This window comes from Xenopus laevis, chromosome 9_10S (assembly GCF_017654675.1).
Source record: "Xenopus laevis strain J_2021 chromosome 9_10S, Xenopus_laevis_v10.1, whole genome shotgun sequence".
In the NCBI taxonomy this organism is placed as follows: domain Eukaryota; kingdom Metazoa; phylum Chordata; class Amphibia; order Anura; family Pipidae; genus Xenopus; species Xenopus laevis.
Window position 1 is genome coordinate 100765953 of NC_054388.1, and position 15553 is coordinate 100781505.

At 40.5% G+C, this 15553-nt stretch overlaps 1 protein-coding gene across 2 annotated transcripts in view; it reads right to left on the reverse strand.

Moving 5' to 3' along the window:
• Positions 1–225: 225 nt before the first annotated feature.
• Positions 226–15553, reverse strand: part of xpo6.S (exportin 6 S homeolog) — a 54751-nt gene continuing 39423 nt past the window's right edge. The window contains 9 exon segments of one of the 2 annotated variants that reach the window (NM_001095136.1): positions 233–534; positions 562–920; positions 6205–6435; positions 6933–7031; positions 9535–9696; positions 9825–9996; positions 10685–10799; positions 12754–12909; positions 13618–13804. In NM_001095136.1, the coding sequence (NP_001088605.1) occupies positions 819–920; positions 6205–6435; positions 6933–7031; positions 9535–9696; positions 9825–9996; positions 10685–10799; positions 12754–12909; positions 13618–13804 (1224 nt within the window). In that variant the 3' untranslated portion in view covers positions 233–534; positions 562–818. 2 annotated transcript variants of the gene reach the window in all.

Here is a 15553-nt window from a genome sequence, read left to right on the forward strand (position 1 = left end):
CTGGCAGCCATGGACTGATGCTGAGGGCATAACTGATGTAGGTGAATAAAAAGTTATATCAGATGGACATGGGAAAAATCTGTATGTACAATCTGTACCTGATGAATGGTAATGTAAATGGTCAGTGTCTCCCAGGCAGGAACATACCCCCCTCCCCCCCCTTGTCTTGTGAATGAAAAACAATAAAAATTGTTGGTTTAAAAAAAAAACAAAAAAACACAGCTCTAAAAAAAAGTTTTTGTTTTTTTTTTATTCGCAAAAAGATGACGCCGATTCACAAAGGAATGATAAAAACACAAAAAAAAATATAAAACAATCATAATATCGTCCATGCGTGGCAATCGGCCTGTATGGCCAGTTAAAATCCAGAAGTCCGAGACACGCGCAAGTCCATACTCGAGTCAGATAACAGACCACACCCTTCTTCTCCACTACAACTGGGAATGATATTGAAGGTTTGTGAAGCGTGTGCATAAATTAAAAAAAACAATAATTTGAATATATATATATATATATATATATATATATATATATATTATATATATATATATATATATATATATATATAAAGAACAAAAATGGCAGCCTTCCCAACCCTTCGCTGGCATAGGAACACAACCCATTTGTCAGACTAGGGGTGGAGTGGGAATGGGCACAGAAGTCCATTTATGCACTAAAACTGCTCGCGCTTACAATAAAATAGACGAGGGTGTTTCACAGCTGTATAGAGGCGACTTAAGACTGTCGATGTGGAGAGAGAGAGAAGAGAATGATGGATAAAGTCTGTGCATTTGGCAGGAAAACGGGGGAGAGGGAGGTCACAGCTTCACAGTTCCAGGAGGGAGGCTGTCATTGCACAGTCTGTAGTATCGGAGGTCGTTAACTAAACGGTGGACACTCTGAGTAAACGAAGGCAGGTCCTGTATGTGGGGAGAGAAGAGAGGGGGTCAGTAAAATAAAAGTTCAACCTAAATAGAGAAGCTCTGGTTGCAAGGACACATATATAGCAATTAGCAAATGACTATGTACAGAGACTACCTTACAAGCAGTAAAACCTCACACTACCTTACTAAAATTAATTGAGATCTAATTATATAAGTGCTTAGTGCTATTATAAACATATGCTTAGTTCTCAATCAATTTAGCACCAACATACAATTAATGGTATTTCAATCGATTGTGTTCCTACAAATAATTATGATAAAAGTGCTTAAGTGCTATAAATTAGGCACTGTGACCTTCAACAAAATGTATCTACACACAATTGATGAATAATCGAAAAGTTCATGGTTCTTATAGGAATTAAATAAGGTGCTAGTGCTGTAGTTATCATTTTAAAGTGAGTTCATGGTATCAAACAATTAAAAATAAAGCATCAGCAATTCATGAATAAAAGTTAGAAATGAGAAAATAGTATAGAGGTGGAGTTGTCCCAAAGAAACTAGCTGCGTTGTTCTAAGCCCTGGGACACCACACGTGGGAGGAAGGCAGACTGTGGTCCCGTTACTACGTTTAACTGTCTTGTAAGGAGAGATAACTTTGCTATAAAACCAACAAATCCTCAGTGCCTTAGAGATAAAAGAGAATAAAAGGAATGAATGCTGCACTAATAGCGCTACAATTCCATTAAATTTCTCTGGATCCGAGATTCAATTAAAGTTTAAAAAGGTAAGATTTCAATAGGGATGCACCGAATCCAGGATTCGGTTCAGGATTCGGCCTTTTTCAGCAAGATTCGGATTCGGCCGAATCCTTCTGTCCAGCCGAACCGAATCCTAATTAGCATATGCAAATTAGGGACGGGGAGGGAAATTGCGTGACTTTTTGTCAGCAAACAAGGAAGTAAAAAATGTTTTCCCCTTCCCACCCCTAATTTGCATATGCAAATTAGGGTTCGGATTCGGTTCGGTATTCGGCCGAATCCTTCGTGAAGGATTCGGCCGAATCCAAAAAAGTGGATTCGGTGCATCCCTAGATTTCAATAATGAGTTTTTTTTTAAAAAAAAAAAAAGGGTTTGAAGGCTCGCCGCTGTACGTTTCGCTTACGCGTATTTTTATGGTTTTTTTTTTTGCCTTGATAAAGCGTAAGCGAAACGTACGTCGGCGAGCCTTCAAACCCTTTTTTTAAAATAAAGCTCATTATTGAAATCTTACCTTTTTAAACTTTAATTGAATCTCGGATCCAGAGAAATTTAATGGATTGTTGGTGCTAAATTGATTGAGAACTAAGCATATGTTTATAATAGCACTAAGCACTTATATAATTAGATCTCAATTAATTTTAGTAAGGTAGTGTGGGGTTTTACTGCTTTCTCTTGTTTTAGTATCCCTATTCTGGTTTATATACCTCTACACAGCCTGAAATTGGGTAATACAAGTGAGTGAACATTAATTACAAGTGAACTATATTTTTGTTTATGTACAGAGACTGTGAAATATATATATAGTGAATAAAGTACCCCCTCTTGTAAAATATAAGGATATTATTAGTTACCGAGGAGTTTCATGACCATATAAAAACACGAGGCCGAAGGCCATGGGGTCATGGGGGTATGGGGGTACTTTATTTATTATAATACACAAATTTTAGTGAGTCATGTGACAGAAATGACATCACTACTCACCGTTTATAACTGATGACATCACTACTCACCGTTTATAAGGATATAATTTACAGGATATTCATGGCTTTTGTGTATTTATATATATATATTTTTATATATATATATATATATATATATATATATATATATATATATATATATATATATATATATATATATATATATATATATATATATATATATATATATATATATATATATAAATAAAATCTCAAAAGAGCGAGGTGCACACCAGGAACCTTTAAACGGTTAAAAAATCTTTTCTTTATTTAATACATCATTAAAAAAAAACAGGTCGAAACGTTGACCTGTTTTTTTAATGATGTATTAAATAAAGAAAAGATTTTTTAACCGTTTAAAGGTTCCTGGTGTGCACCTCGCTCTTTTGAGATTTTGTATACTGCTAATGAGAGTAGCACCTGGGTCATTTTCTACTGCAAGGTGTGCTGAACCCACTTGGACTAAGTTTATATATATCTATATATATCTATATATATCTATATATATCTATATATCTATATATATCTATATATCTATATATCTATATATCTATCTATCTATATATATATATATACTGTATATCAACCAAACAGATCCGCACTCCTCCGATTAACTCTTTAATCATCCGCCCGGATAATCAACTTAACAGCTTACAGTCTCCGATTAGGTTTACAGCCGCGTGCGATGAACGAAAAGTTCAGTTCTTGGATTTAGAGGTTTGGCATGAACAAAATAAGCTTCATTATGTCTTATATCGGAAGGCTACGGATCGAAACACGCTGTTACATAGGCCGTGCTGTCACCCTCCCACTCTTAAACAATCACTACCAGTTTCGCAATTGTGTCGCGTTTTGCGTTAACAATTCAGAGACAGAGAGATGTGAATTACAGATTTATGAGATGTGGGACAAATTTAGAGCTCGTGATTATGAGACAAGAGTATTACAGAGAGCTCTGGTTCGGGCCAGAGATGGAGTAAGAATACCACAGGACAAGGTAGGGGACATAACATAGTAACATAGTAAGTAAGGTTGTAAAAAGACACGTCCATCGAGTTCAACCTTTTTTTTTTTTTTTTTTTTATTAACTACCAATCTGCCAGTTGATCCAGAGGAAGGCAAAAAAACCCATCTGAAGCCTCTCCAATTTGCCTCAGAGGGGGAAAAATTCCTTCCTGACTCCAAAATGGCAATGGGACCAGTCCCTGGATCAACTTGTACTATGAGCTATCTCCCATATCCCTGTATTCCCTCACTTGCTAAACACCATCCAACCCCTTCTTAAAGCTATCTAATGTATCAGCCTGTACCACTGATTCAGGGAGACAATTCCACATCTTCACAGCTCTCACTGTAACAAACCCCTTCCCAATATTTAGCCGGAACCTCTAGAATGACGTTTGTTACTAGGTTTAATACCTCTTCAGGTCAGATTAGCAAATTGGTGAGAGATCGGTGGTCGATCATTAAGGCAGATTTGCGTGAGAAGCTGGTCATAACAGATCCGATTAATTGTTACCAGCGACAACAAGCTACTTGGTTATCAACAGGCAAACCAGGGTGTTTCAAGTGTCCGAGTTGTATGTCTTGCAGGTACATGTCACCTGGCGAAGTATTTCACCATCCCGAAACAGGACAAAAAATTAAAAATCGCATAACCTGCACCACAGCACACATGTGATCTATATGGTCACTTGTCCATGCGGTTTAGCATATATTGGTAAGACAGAACTGAATCTAAGAATGGATGGGCACAGGTCGGCGATTAGTACGGCATTCAGGGATGGTAAATCAGTGAAACCAGTGGGCAAACATTTTTTTTGAGAAGGGTCACAGATTGCCGACGTTTAAATACATAGGCATAGATCATGTACCTGAACCGAGAAGGGGTGGTAATAGATCAAATGTTGTTACAACAGGAAACGTACTGGATCAAAAGATTGAATACCATGACACCTAAAGGCCTGAATGAACAATGCTTTTTTAATTGTTTCCTTAACACACGATAATATGTATCAAGTATTCATCAGGCATTTGTTACATTTACATCCGCGGTTGTACTGTATTATATGGAATAGTTGCACATATTTTGATATGTATTTAGAAAAAGCATAGCATTTTTTTCATTTACTGTGAAGTGAGAAGTTTAACAGGGAGATGGGTGTTGCACAAGGGATGGGGCTACACCTGCGGGGGTTATTTATGTGTGTGTAATTAATGACTTTTTTATCTTGAGAAAGGCTCTAGAGGGGAGCCGAAACGTCGATCTTCCAGATGAGTATCAGCACTCCAAAATCAATCTTGATAAAGGCAGGGGTGCACAGTACATCTTGTATACACCAATGTTTCACAGACCAGCACTCCCTTTTTATGCAAGACAAAAAATCTTTTATTGCATCTTTATCCAACGTTTCGGTCCCTGTTTGATTCTTTCATCCTTATATATATTTTTTTTAGGGAGGTGTGTCTGTCCTTAAATGCTCGCTCTCCCAACCCCCGCCTAATGGTGTCTTTGGAAGAGATCATGCTAAATAAAGAAAAAAGCAGGTTTGGTCTGTCTCCCCCCCCCCCAAAGGTAACACTTTCTTTTTTTCACTTAGGATAGGACCGATGCATGGATACTGCCTTGACGGGGCGCGTCAGCTCATGCATACTTTGTACAAACTTTGTAATTATAAGGGGCAGATTCACTAAGGGTCGAATTTCGAAGTTAAAAATACTTCGAAATTCGACCCTCGAATTGAAATCCTTCGACTTCGAATATCGAAGTCGAAGGATTTAGCGCTAAACGTTCGTTCGATCCATCGAAGGATTTTTCGTTCGATCGAACGATTAAATCCTTCGAATCGAACGATTCGAAGGATTTTAATCCAACGATCGAAGGAAAATCCTTCGATCAAAAAAAGGTTAGCAAACCTATGGGGACCTTCCCCATAGGCTAACATTGACTTCGGTAGGTTTTATCTGCCGAAGTAGGGGGTCGAAGTTTTTTTTAAAGGGAAAGTACTTCGACTATCGAATGGTCGAATAGTCGAACGATTTTTCGTTCGAAACGTTCGAATCGAAGTCGAAGGTCGTAGTCGAAGGTCGAAGTAGCCCATTCGATGGTTGAAGTACCCAAAAAATACTTCGAAATTCGAAGTATTTTTCATTCGAATCCTTCACTCGAGCTTAGTGAATCGGCCCCTAAGTGTCTTTTTTTAAGAAACTTAGAGTTCAGTTGAGCAAGAATATTTTTTTAGGGGGTTATATGTTGAGAGTGCTGGAGCTAACTTGTTTAATATATAGATAGATAGATATAGATATAGATAGATAGATAAGATATATACACACACACACACACACTACATCATACCTGGCACCTTTGCATGAAGAGTGAATGTAAATTGTAATTCCACGCATCCCCAACAAGGAGGGAGCTCGTGTCTATCCTCTGTGGCTAAGGCCTATAAGGCGTTTATAGCTGTGCTCTATGGCTGGCATTGTAACACATTATTAGAAGATTTGGGTATATTATTGTGGCTTGGCTCTCAGGGTTGGTTCTATGTATAAAGCTTACTATGATAAAATGTTCATCTCACCCGTTCCATTTTGAAGTTGCGAGCGAGGACGCTTTTTTGGCTGGTGTCCAGGCCTTGGCAGCCTGTAAGAAACTCTGGCAGGAAAGTAGAGAAGAAAGTGCTAAAATCCACGGATGCCATGTTATAGACGGCAATGCCAATCTCTTCCTGCAGGAGGTCATGGGATTTATGGATTAGAACCTGCAGCAAAACACTGACGAACTGAGGCAGCATCCCAGTCTGGAACAGTTTCTGAAGAGAGAAAAGGAAAGAGCATTTTAGCACAAAGGGAAAACAGGTGTTTCTTAGAGCAGCAAACTGTGAGAAAAGAATATGGATTGTAGACTAAGCTTGAGAAACCTGCTGCACACAGTTCATCCAAACTAGTAAACCAGCATCCTGCCATCCAGTGACGTAACTAGAGGGGGGCAGGCCCTGGCGTGGGACGCGCTGCTGGCCTGGCCCCCCCGCCCCCTCCATACACCCAGAACCGCACGGGAATCGTGGCGCGTGAGCTGCCGGGGGGCCCTGAGGGGGTGCGGGCCCTGGCCCAATCGCACCCCCTGCTCCCCCGGTAGTTACGCCATTGCTGCCATCAATCCAACTGGCATGAGATGATGGAAGATGTAGTTGTCAATATAAAACGGAGGTGCCAAAGGCTGTTGACATTTTGACTGATTTGGTTATGAAACAATTTTACAGGCATGGACTGACATCTCATGTAACATTCAGGTTATTCATGGTCTCACCTTATGGTACAGTTTGTGTTTGCTGTTGAGGGTTTCCAGGTAGCTGAGATTTTGCCTGAATATGTGTATATCTGGCTGAAGAAATGACTGACCAAAGGCCTGAGGAAAGGAATCATGAGCGACAATCAGTAAGGCACAGAATATATGAGAAGCCACATATCAAGCCAGCCCAGAAACACATGCTCCATTGCCTTTAGCTAGTAAATCAGCTATTTGTCTCTTCCATGTTTACATGTCTGAACAGCCCATCTTAAAGTCGCACTGCACTATCATTTTTATATTCCCTGTGTGTACTATTTTGAAAATATAAAAGTACTGAACATAAATTAGTTGCATTATTGGATCAGCTTGCAGTTTTGTTCTGGCTGATACAGTATCACTGACTGCTTGGCCTTAAAGGGGTTGTTCACCCTCAAACAACTAGTTGTTCTCAGATAGATCACCAGAAATTATGACTTTTTCCAAATATTTTCTATTTCCTATGTGTCACTGTTTTTCTAATATTGAAGTGTAAAGTGTCATTCTTCACCTTCTAAAGCAGCTCTGGGAGGGGGGGGTCGCTGAGCCTGTAAACCGTTCTAAATTGATACATTAGTTGATACATTTCTTATCTTTGTCCCTGCTGAGCAGAATCTCTGGGTTTCATTACAGGCAGCTGTTAGAATTGATCAGGGATGGGCGAATTTGACCCGTTTCGCTTCGCCAAAAATTCGCCGCCGGCGAAATGTCGCAGACGCCCATTAAAGTCTATGGCGCGTCAAAAGAATTTTGTCGCGCGGCGAAACTGTTTTGACGCGCGTCTTTTTTTTTTTGACGCACACTGCCATACGAGTCTATGGGCGTCATTTTTTCGGCGAAACGAGGCGAAAAAATTCGCCCATCCCTAGAATTGATACAATAGTTACTAATACTCCAGAGATCCTGCTGAGAAATGTATCAACTAAATGTTGTAAAAAATTGTAACAGTTTAGAATCTGCACCTGAATTACTGAGCTGCCAGACTCAAACACCAGAGACATGAACATTCAACTTTAAATTTAGATTTTGGGAAACCGGTAAAAAATAAATAATGGAAAGTAATAGAAAAAAGTCTTTATTTCTGGGCAACAATCTGAAAACAACTGAACTGAAAAAAGTGTTTGGAAAGTGAACTCCTTTAAAGGGGAAGGAAACCTAGTCGGCGCAAACCCCCCACCCCCCCTCCCGTTTGTTGCCCCCCTCCCTCCTCCCCCTGGCCTACCCGTCCCGCTGGGCAAATGCCCCTAACTTGTTACTTACCCTTCTGCGCAGGTCCAGTCCAGGGAGTTCACAGACGACATCTTCTTCCACGCGATCTTCTTCCTGCTTTGACCGGCGCATGCGCAGTAGGAGCATTTCACCGGTACGATCTACTGCCCATGCGCGTGACTTTTGGCGCATGCGCAGTAGATCCGTACCGGCAAAATGATCCTACTGCGCATGCGCCAAGACGCCGGTCAAAGCAGGAAGAAGATCGTGTGGAAGAAGATGTCGTCTGTGAACTCCCTGGACTGGACCTGCGCAGAAGGGTAAGTAACAAGTTAGGGGCATTTGCCCAGCGGGACGGGTAGGCCAGGGGGGAGGAGGGAGAACAAACGGGAGGGGAGGGTGGGGGGTTTGCGCCGACTAGGTTTCCTTCCCCTTTAAAGGGATTCTGTCATGACTTTTATGGTGTAGTTTTTATTTCTAAATTACACTGTTTACACTGCAAATAATTCACTCTACAATATAAAATGTCATTCCTGAACCACAAAGTGTATTTCTTTAGTTGTAATATTGGTGTGTAGGTGCATCTCAGGTCATTTTGCCTGGTCATGTGATTTCAGAAAGAGCCAGCACTTAAGGATGGAACTGCTTTCTGGCAGGCTGTTGTTTCTCCTACTCAATGTAACTGAATGTGTCTCAGTGGGACCTGGATTTTGCTATTGAGTGCTGTTCTTAGATCTAACAGGCAGCGGTTATCCTGTGTTAGGGAGCTGCTATCGGTTTACTTTCCCATGGTTCTGTTATAAGGCTGTGTGTGTGTGTGGGGGGGGGGTAATATCACTCCAACTTGCAGTACAGCAGTAAAGAGCGACTGAAGTTTATCAGAGCACAAGTCACATGACTGGGGGCAGCTGGGAAATTGACAATATGTCTAGCCCCATGTCAGAATTCAAAGTTAAATTCACAGAATTCTACTTGAGCAGCAATATTAGCTGATGCGTTTTGAAAAAAAACATTTATTCCCATGACAGTATCCCTTTAAGCTTTGTAATAAACTCCATAGGCCTCCTAATATACAAATATCCAGTGGGGGTGGAGCATGACCCAACAATCTAGGAGAACATCAGAATAGCATTGTGTGCATGGCCTGTTAAACAGGGCTATACAATATGTTCTCCATGAGAATACTTCCAGAATAGAACGTTACCATCAAAAACAAGCATTTTTATTAGTACGCACCAAGCTCAGTTCTGCACAAACACCTGAAGATTGAGTGGCCTTAAAACTCTTCTTTTACAAAGAACTCCTAACCCTTGAATGTACTGTATCCTATACTTCTGATATAAAAAATAAAAAGGATTAATGGCTCTGAACTCACTTGCATGACCACAATAAACTGGGCTTGGTTCTCCATTGGCTCGTCACTTCCATCACGGTGAACACTTGCCAGAACTGAAGAGCGATAGAAATACCTCCAGTTGTGATGCAAAAGCTGAAATAGCAGCTCAAACAGTTCAGCCTTCACATCAGGAGAGGGACGCTGCAAGATATATATAAAAAAAAAAAAAAAAGACAACCAATAAGAGCTGCAAGAGGAGAACTTTGAACCCATAAATATAAAACACAAGAGTATCAGTGTTGGATAGCGATAGAGGACGAGATGTTTACCTCAGCAATGATGGGGTAAAGCTGCTCCATGCACACAGACAGGATGCTGGGTAGAAAAGGTTTGAAGGACTGACCAGGTTCTTGCACTACCACCTGCAGAATCTTCAAAAACTTCTCCACCACGTGGCAACCAGCACTGCCCTCCTGCAAGATACTTTCTGCCAGCTGCTCCCTGGGAAAAAAAAAGGTAGGCCCGAAGTGTTAAAGCTATGCATGCCAGGAACAATACCATATTACAAAAATCTATTCTCTTCTCACGCTGTTATCCATAATGCTCGGGACCTGGGGTTTTCCGGATAATGGATCTTTCTGTAATTTGGGTCTTCATGCCTTAAGTCTACTAGAAATTAATTTAAACATTAAATAAACCCAATAGGCTGGTTTTGCTTCCAATAAGGATCAATTATATCTTAGTTGGAGTCAAGTACAAGCTACTGTTTTATTATTACAGAGAAAAAGGAAATCATTTTAAAAAATTTGGATTATTTGGATAAAATGGAGTCTATGGGAGACAGCTAATCCGTAATGCGGAGCTTTCTGGATATCGGGTTTCCGGATAATTGATCCTATACCTATACAATAATAAAACCCTCACTGTGCAGCAAGCATCTCTGCTCAACCTCATTGTCTATTCTGGCCAATAATGTCACTGCACCACAGTTTGACCAACCCAAAAATAGAGCAAACGCACAGTCTGGTTGGATATGATGTGAATCACGGGCCAGACTAAAGGCTTGAGGGGGTAGTAGGTAGGTCTGATGATCAATGTGACAGGAGCCATAAAAGAGGATAGGACTGCTGCTTAAATACACACAAATGTGATACTTTGGTGACACTGTTCCTTTGACTCCTGCCGTTACCTGGTGAACATGTTGAGAAAGGTCTGGATAATCTGCTCAGTGAAAGGTGCCCCCATCTGTACCCTTAAGCCTTGGAACAAGGCCAGGAAAAAGCTTAGCATTTCTTCTGTTACATCTAGGGAGACAGTAATCACCATTAGAATAACCATACAACAATAGAACAACATTACATTAACCTAATGGTCCTGCAATACGGTGTGTTAAGGTGGCCATACATGGATAGATCCGCTCGTTTGGCGATGTTGCCAAACGAGCGGATCTCCCTCCGATATGCCCACCAAGGTGGGCAATATCGGGCTGATCCGATCGTGGGCCCTAGGGCCCAACGATCGGATCCTAGCGTTTGCAAACGGGCGGTCGGATCGCGGGACCGCATCAACGAACAGATGCGGCCGCGATCCGACAGGATTTTTAATCCCATCCGATCGAGATCTGGCCGACTTTCGGCCAGATCTCGATCGGGGAAGCACGTCAGGGGCCCCCATACACGGGCCAATAAGCTGCCGACTCGGTCTGTCGGCAGCTCTTATCGGCCCGTGTATGGCCACCTTTAGGCTTATCATATTATACTATGGCTGCTAGAAAATGCATCCGTTTTGTAAGATGCAATAAACTTACCTCCCAGGAGGAGGAGCTACTGTTCTGTTTCTGTGTTTAAACATTTGTAAATGAAATTAAAAAGCAGCATTTGCTTCTCCCTTTCTGCACAGCTGGTTCTGAATGCTGGCACAATGCACTAGAAGCTGGCTCTGCTCTGGCCAAGATTCCAGTTCCTTGCCATGCAAGCTTCTTCACAGGTCTTGTATACGGATTCAAGAATCAGAACCAAAATTAGGGATGAATCGACTATTTTGGGATTTGGCCAAATCCTTTGTGAAAGAGTTGGCAAACCACTGAACCCGATTCTAAACCCTAATTTACATATTAAAATTGGGCTTGGATGAGCAAAAGAGAACCCAGTGTGTGATTAAAGGAAAACTATACCCCCTAAACAATGTAGGTCTCTATAAAAAGATATTGCATAAAACAGCTCATATGTAAAACCCTGCTTCATGTAAATAAACCATTTCCATAATAATATACTTTTTTTAGTAGCATGTGACATAGGGTAATCATAAATAGAAAATTGCCCCTGGGATCTTATGATTCACGGTGCACACAAACAAACATAAATGTAAGGTCACATGAGCCAATTAAGAGACAGAGTTATGTCTTTTGTTTCCACACTTCTTCCTGTTACAGTTAGAGTTGTAGTATTTCTGGTCAGCTGATCTCTGAGGCAACACACAGACCATCACTAAATGGTGGTTCAAGGCAACAGATGTAAAAGGGCAATATTTGCTCAAATATATATACCAGTTTGATCTGTTGCTTAAATATTCATTATGGGGGTAAAGTTTTCTTTAATCAGTCACGTCAAGGATTCAGTTTGGCCAAGCACTTCGATTTGGCAGAATCCAGCTGAAAAAGGAATCGTGGATTCTGTGCATCCCTAACCAGAATTGCAGAAGATTTAAAACTCTAAAAATACAATTTCTTTCATTATGTGAAAAGCCCCCCTCTTCAAGAGGGGCCAATCACGATCAAATTTCTTCTATAGTACAGCATAATCTGGTCTATGAGCTGAATGGCAGGTGCATGTGCGCTATGGCCGCTTGTGTGGTTGTCCAAAATTCCATTTATAAAGGATTTGGCCATGAGGTCACACTAGTGGCTTACGCAAGAGCAGCATTTTTATTTGGCCGATATTTTTAACCTGCGATATTTACCAAGGATCTTTGGAAGAAATGGTTGCTGAAACTGCATGTTGATCTTGAACAGGCCCAACCACAGCCACAGGTATTCGCTGTTCCTGACTAGCTGAGATGGTATTTTATACTCCCACTCTTCTCACTACAGACTCTGGACTGAGGTTCGAATTATGCCCTGGCATTTAATGTACACAAAGAACACAAAAAAACAAGAGCAAAAAAAGCCCACACTTGGTCAACAAACAGCACATGTTGCTTAAAGAAGTTTCTACATCAACAGTCCAGGTCTGATCACAGCAACAGTAAACCTGTAGTTACCTGACTGGTGGATGTAAGCAGGGAAGAGGGTAAGAGACAGCTGAGCAGACTCCTGTAGAGACTGGTAACAGATTTGTCGTGACTTTGTGCCCTCTCCAGAGATATTCTCCACAATGTCCCGAAGGACCCCAAGGGTCTGACAGATCACTCGTTTCGCTATGAAAGTAAATGGAGAAAGTAAATTAGTAAGAAGGTGTGTGGGACAGAACGAGAGCGCAAATGAAGATGCAGCAAGAAAGAACATCATAAAGTCCTGGAGTTATTAAAGGGGCTGTTCCCCTTCAAACACTTTTTTTAAGTTTAGTTGTTTTCAGATTGTTTACCAGAAATAGAGACTTTTTTTCTATTACTTTCTATTTTACATTTGTGACAGTTTTTCTAACATTGAAATGTAAAGGTTCATTTTTCACCTCCTTATGTCTTTCAGAAGCAGCTCTGTGAGGAGGGGTCGCCGACTTCTAACGGTTTTAAATTGATACACTTCTTGCCCGGCTAAACGGATTTCATGGGTTTCATTAAAGGCAGCTCTTAGAATTGATACAATAGTTTCTAATATTCCACAGATGCTGCTGAGAAATGGATCAACTAATTGTATCAACTAATGTTGAAAAATTGTAATAGTTCCGCACCTGGATCACTGAGTTGCCAGACTTGAACACCAGAGATGCGAACATTAAACTTTAAACTTCCATTTTGGAAAACCGAAAAAAAAGATGGAAAGCAATTTGAAAAAAAAAGTCTTTATTTTTTGTAAACAATCTGAAAACAACTTAACTGAAAAAAAAGTGTTCGGAATTAATACAACCCATTTAATAGATGGAAAAATAGTGCAATAAGCAGAGTATACGGTATAAAAGTACTCACTGGCTTCCAGCTGCCCCTTTCTCTGTGGGAGGGAGCTGCCTTTCAGCAGCCTGTAATCTCTGGTCAGGGCATTCAACAAATTGGAGTGATGGCTGGAGCGTTCGGCCCATTGCTGCTCCCCTTCAGGGACATTGGGCCATGGCAGCAGCAAGACATTGGAAAGAGCACGACAAAGCAGTACCTGAGCCTAAGGAGGGAGAGAAACTCCATTTACTTGGTTGAAATATACAACTTGTCAGCACATCTATGCAGCAACTGATAAATCCTTGGTCCTGACCATAGGGTGAAGCAAACACTACAATGAATAAGGGAATAGTGGTGTGTGTCTCTGTTCCTACAATTAAAGGGATACTGTCATGGGAAAAAAAATTTTTTTCAAAATGAATCAGTTAATAGTGCTGCTCCAGCAGAATTCTGCACTGAAATCCATTTCTCAAAAGAGCAGATTTTTTTATATTCAATTTTGAAATCTGACATGGGGCTAGACATTGTCAATTTCACAGCTGTCCCTGGTCATGTGACTTGTAGGAGAGAAATGCTTTCTGGCAGGCTGCTGTTTTTCCTTCTCAATGTAACTGAATGTGTCTCAGTGGGTCATGGGTTTTCACTATTGAGTGTTGTTCTTAGATCTACCAGGCAGCTGTTATCTTGTGTTAGGGAGCTGTTATCTGGTTACCTTCCCATTGTGCTTTTGTTTGGCTGCTGGGGGGGAAAGGGAGGGGTGTGATATCACTCCGACTTGCAGTACAGCAGTAAAGAGTGATTGAAGTTTATCAGAGCACAAGTCACATGACTTGGGGCAGCTGGGAAATTGACAATATGTCTAGCCCCATGTCAGATTTCAAAATTGAATATAAAAAAATCTCTTGCTCTTTTGAGAAATGGATTTCAGTGCATAATTTTGCTGGAGCAGCACTATTAACTGATTCATTTTGAAATTTTTTTTTTTTCCCATGACAGTATCCCTTTAAGTAAAAAAGTATAAACTTAGAGAGTAACCCCCCTTGTACATCCTTTTTAAAGGGGCAATGAAGATAAAATACATCATACAAAATGTATCCAATCCAAGAAAAGTACATCAAACAGACCCTAAGCCACTAGCCAATCAAGATAAAATACATCATACCAGATTTCTCCAATCAGAGTAAAGTGCATCCAATAGACCTTAGACCAATGGCAATTGAGTGGATAAACAATAACCGACATAGATAAGAACATCCATCTTTATTGGTTATTGTTTATCCAGTGAATTGCCATTGGTCTAAGGTCTGTTGGATGCACTTTACGCTGATTGGATAAATCTAGTATGATATATTTTATCTTGATTGGCTAGTGGTTTAGAGTCTGTTTGATGTACTTTTCTTGGATTTCGATACATTTTGCATGATATATTTTATAGGGATGCACCGAATCCACTTTTTGGGATTTGTCTGAAACCCCGAATCCTTGGTGAAAGATTCGGCCGAATACCGAACTGAATCCGAATTCTAATTTGCATTTGCAGGAAAGGAAAAAGTGGAAAAAATTCTTCTTTTGTGACGAAAAGTCATGCGATTTCCCTACCCGCCCCTAACTTACATATGCAAAATAGGAGTCGGTTCGGCCAGGCACAAGAATTCAGCCAAATCCAAATCCTGCTGAAAAAGGCCGAATCCTGAACACATTTGGCATGAAACGCGTTAAGCTATACATGTCCTAATAAAAGTTTTTTTTTTAACTTTTATAATTATTTTTGCTAGCGCATCATCATTATTATAAATGGGTCTCTTCTAATCCATATTGTAAGTTGCAAACACTACAATGGCCAAAGGATGACAGCCCCACTAAACAATTAATACTCTGGTCTATGAGCCCAGTGATGGCAGAGGCTCTGTGTCTGTATCTCTGTACGCTGGTTATAAACGACACTGTTTGGTTGCTCCAAGGTTCTACACGG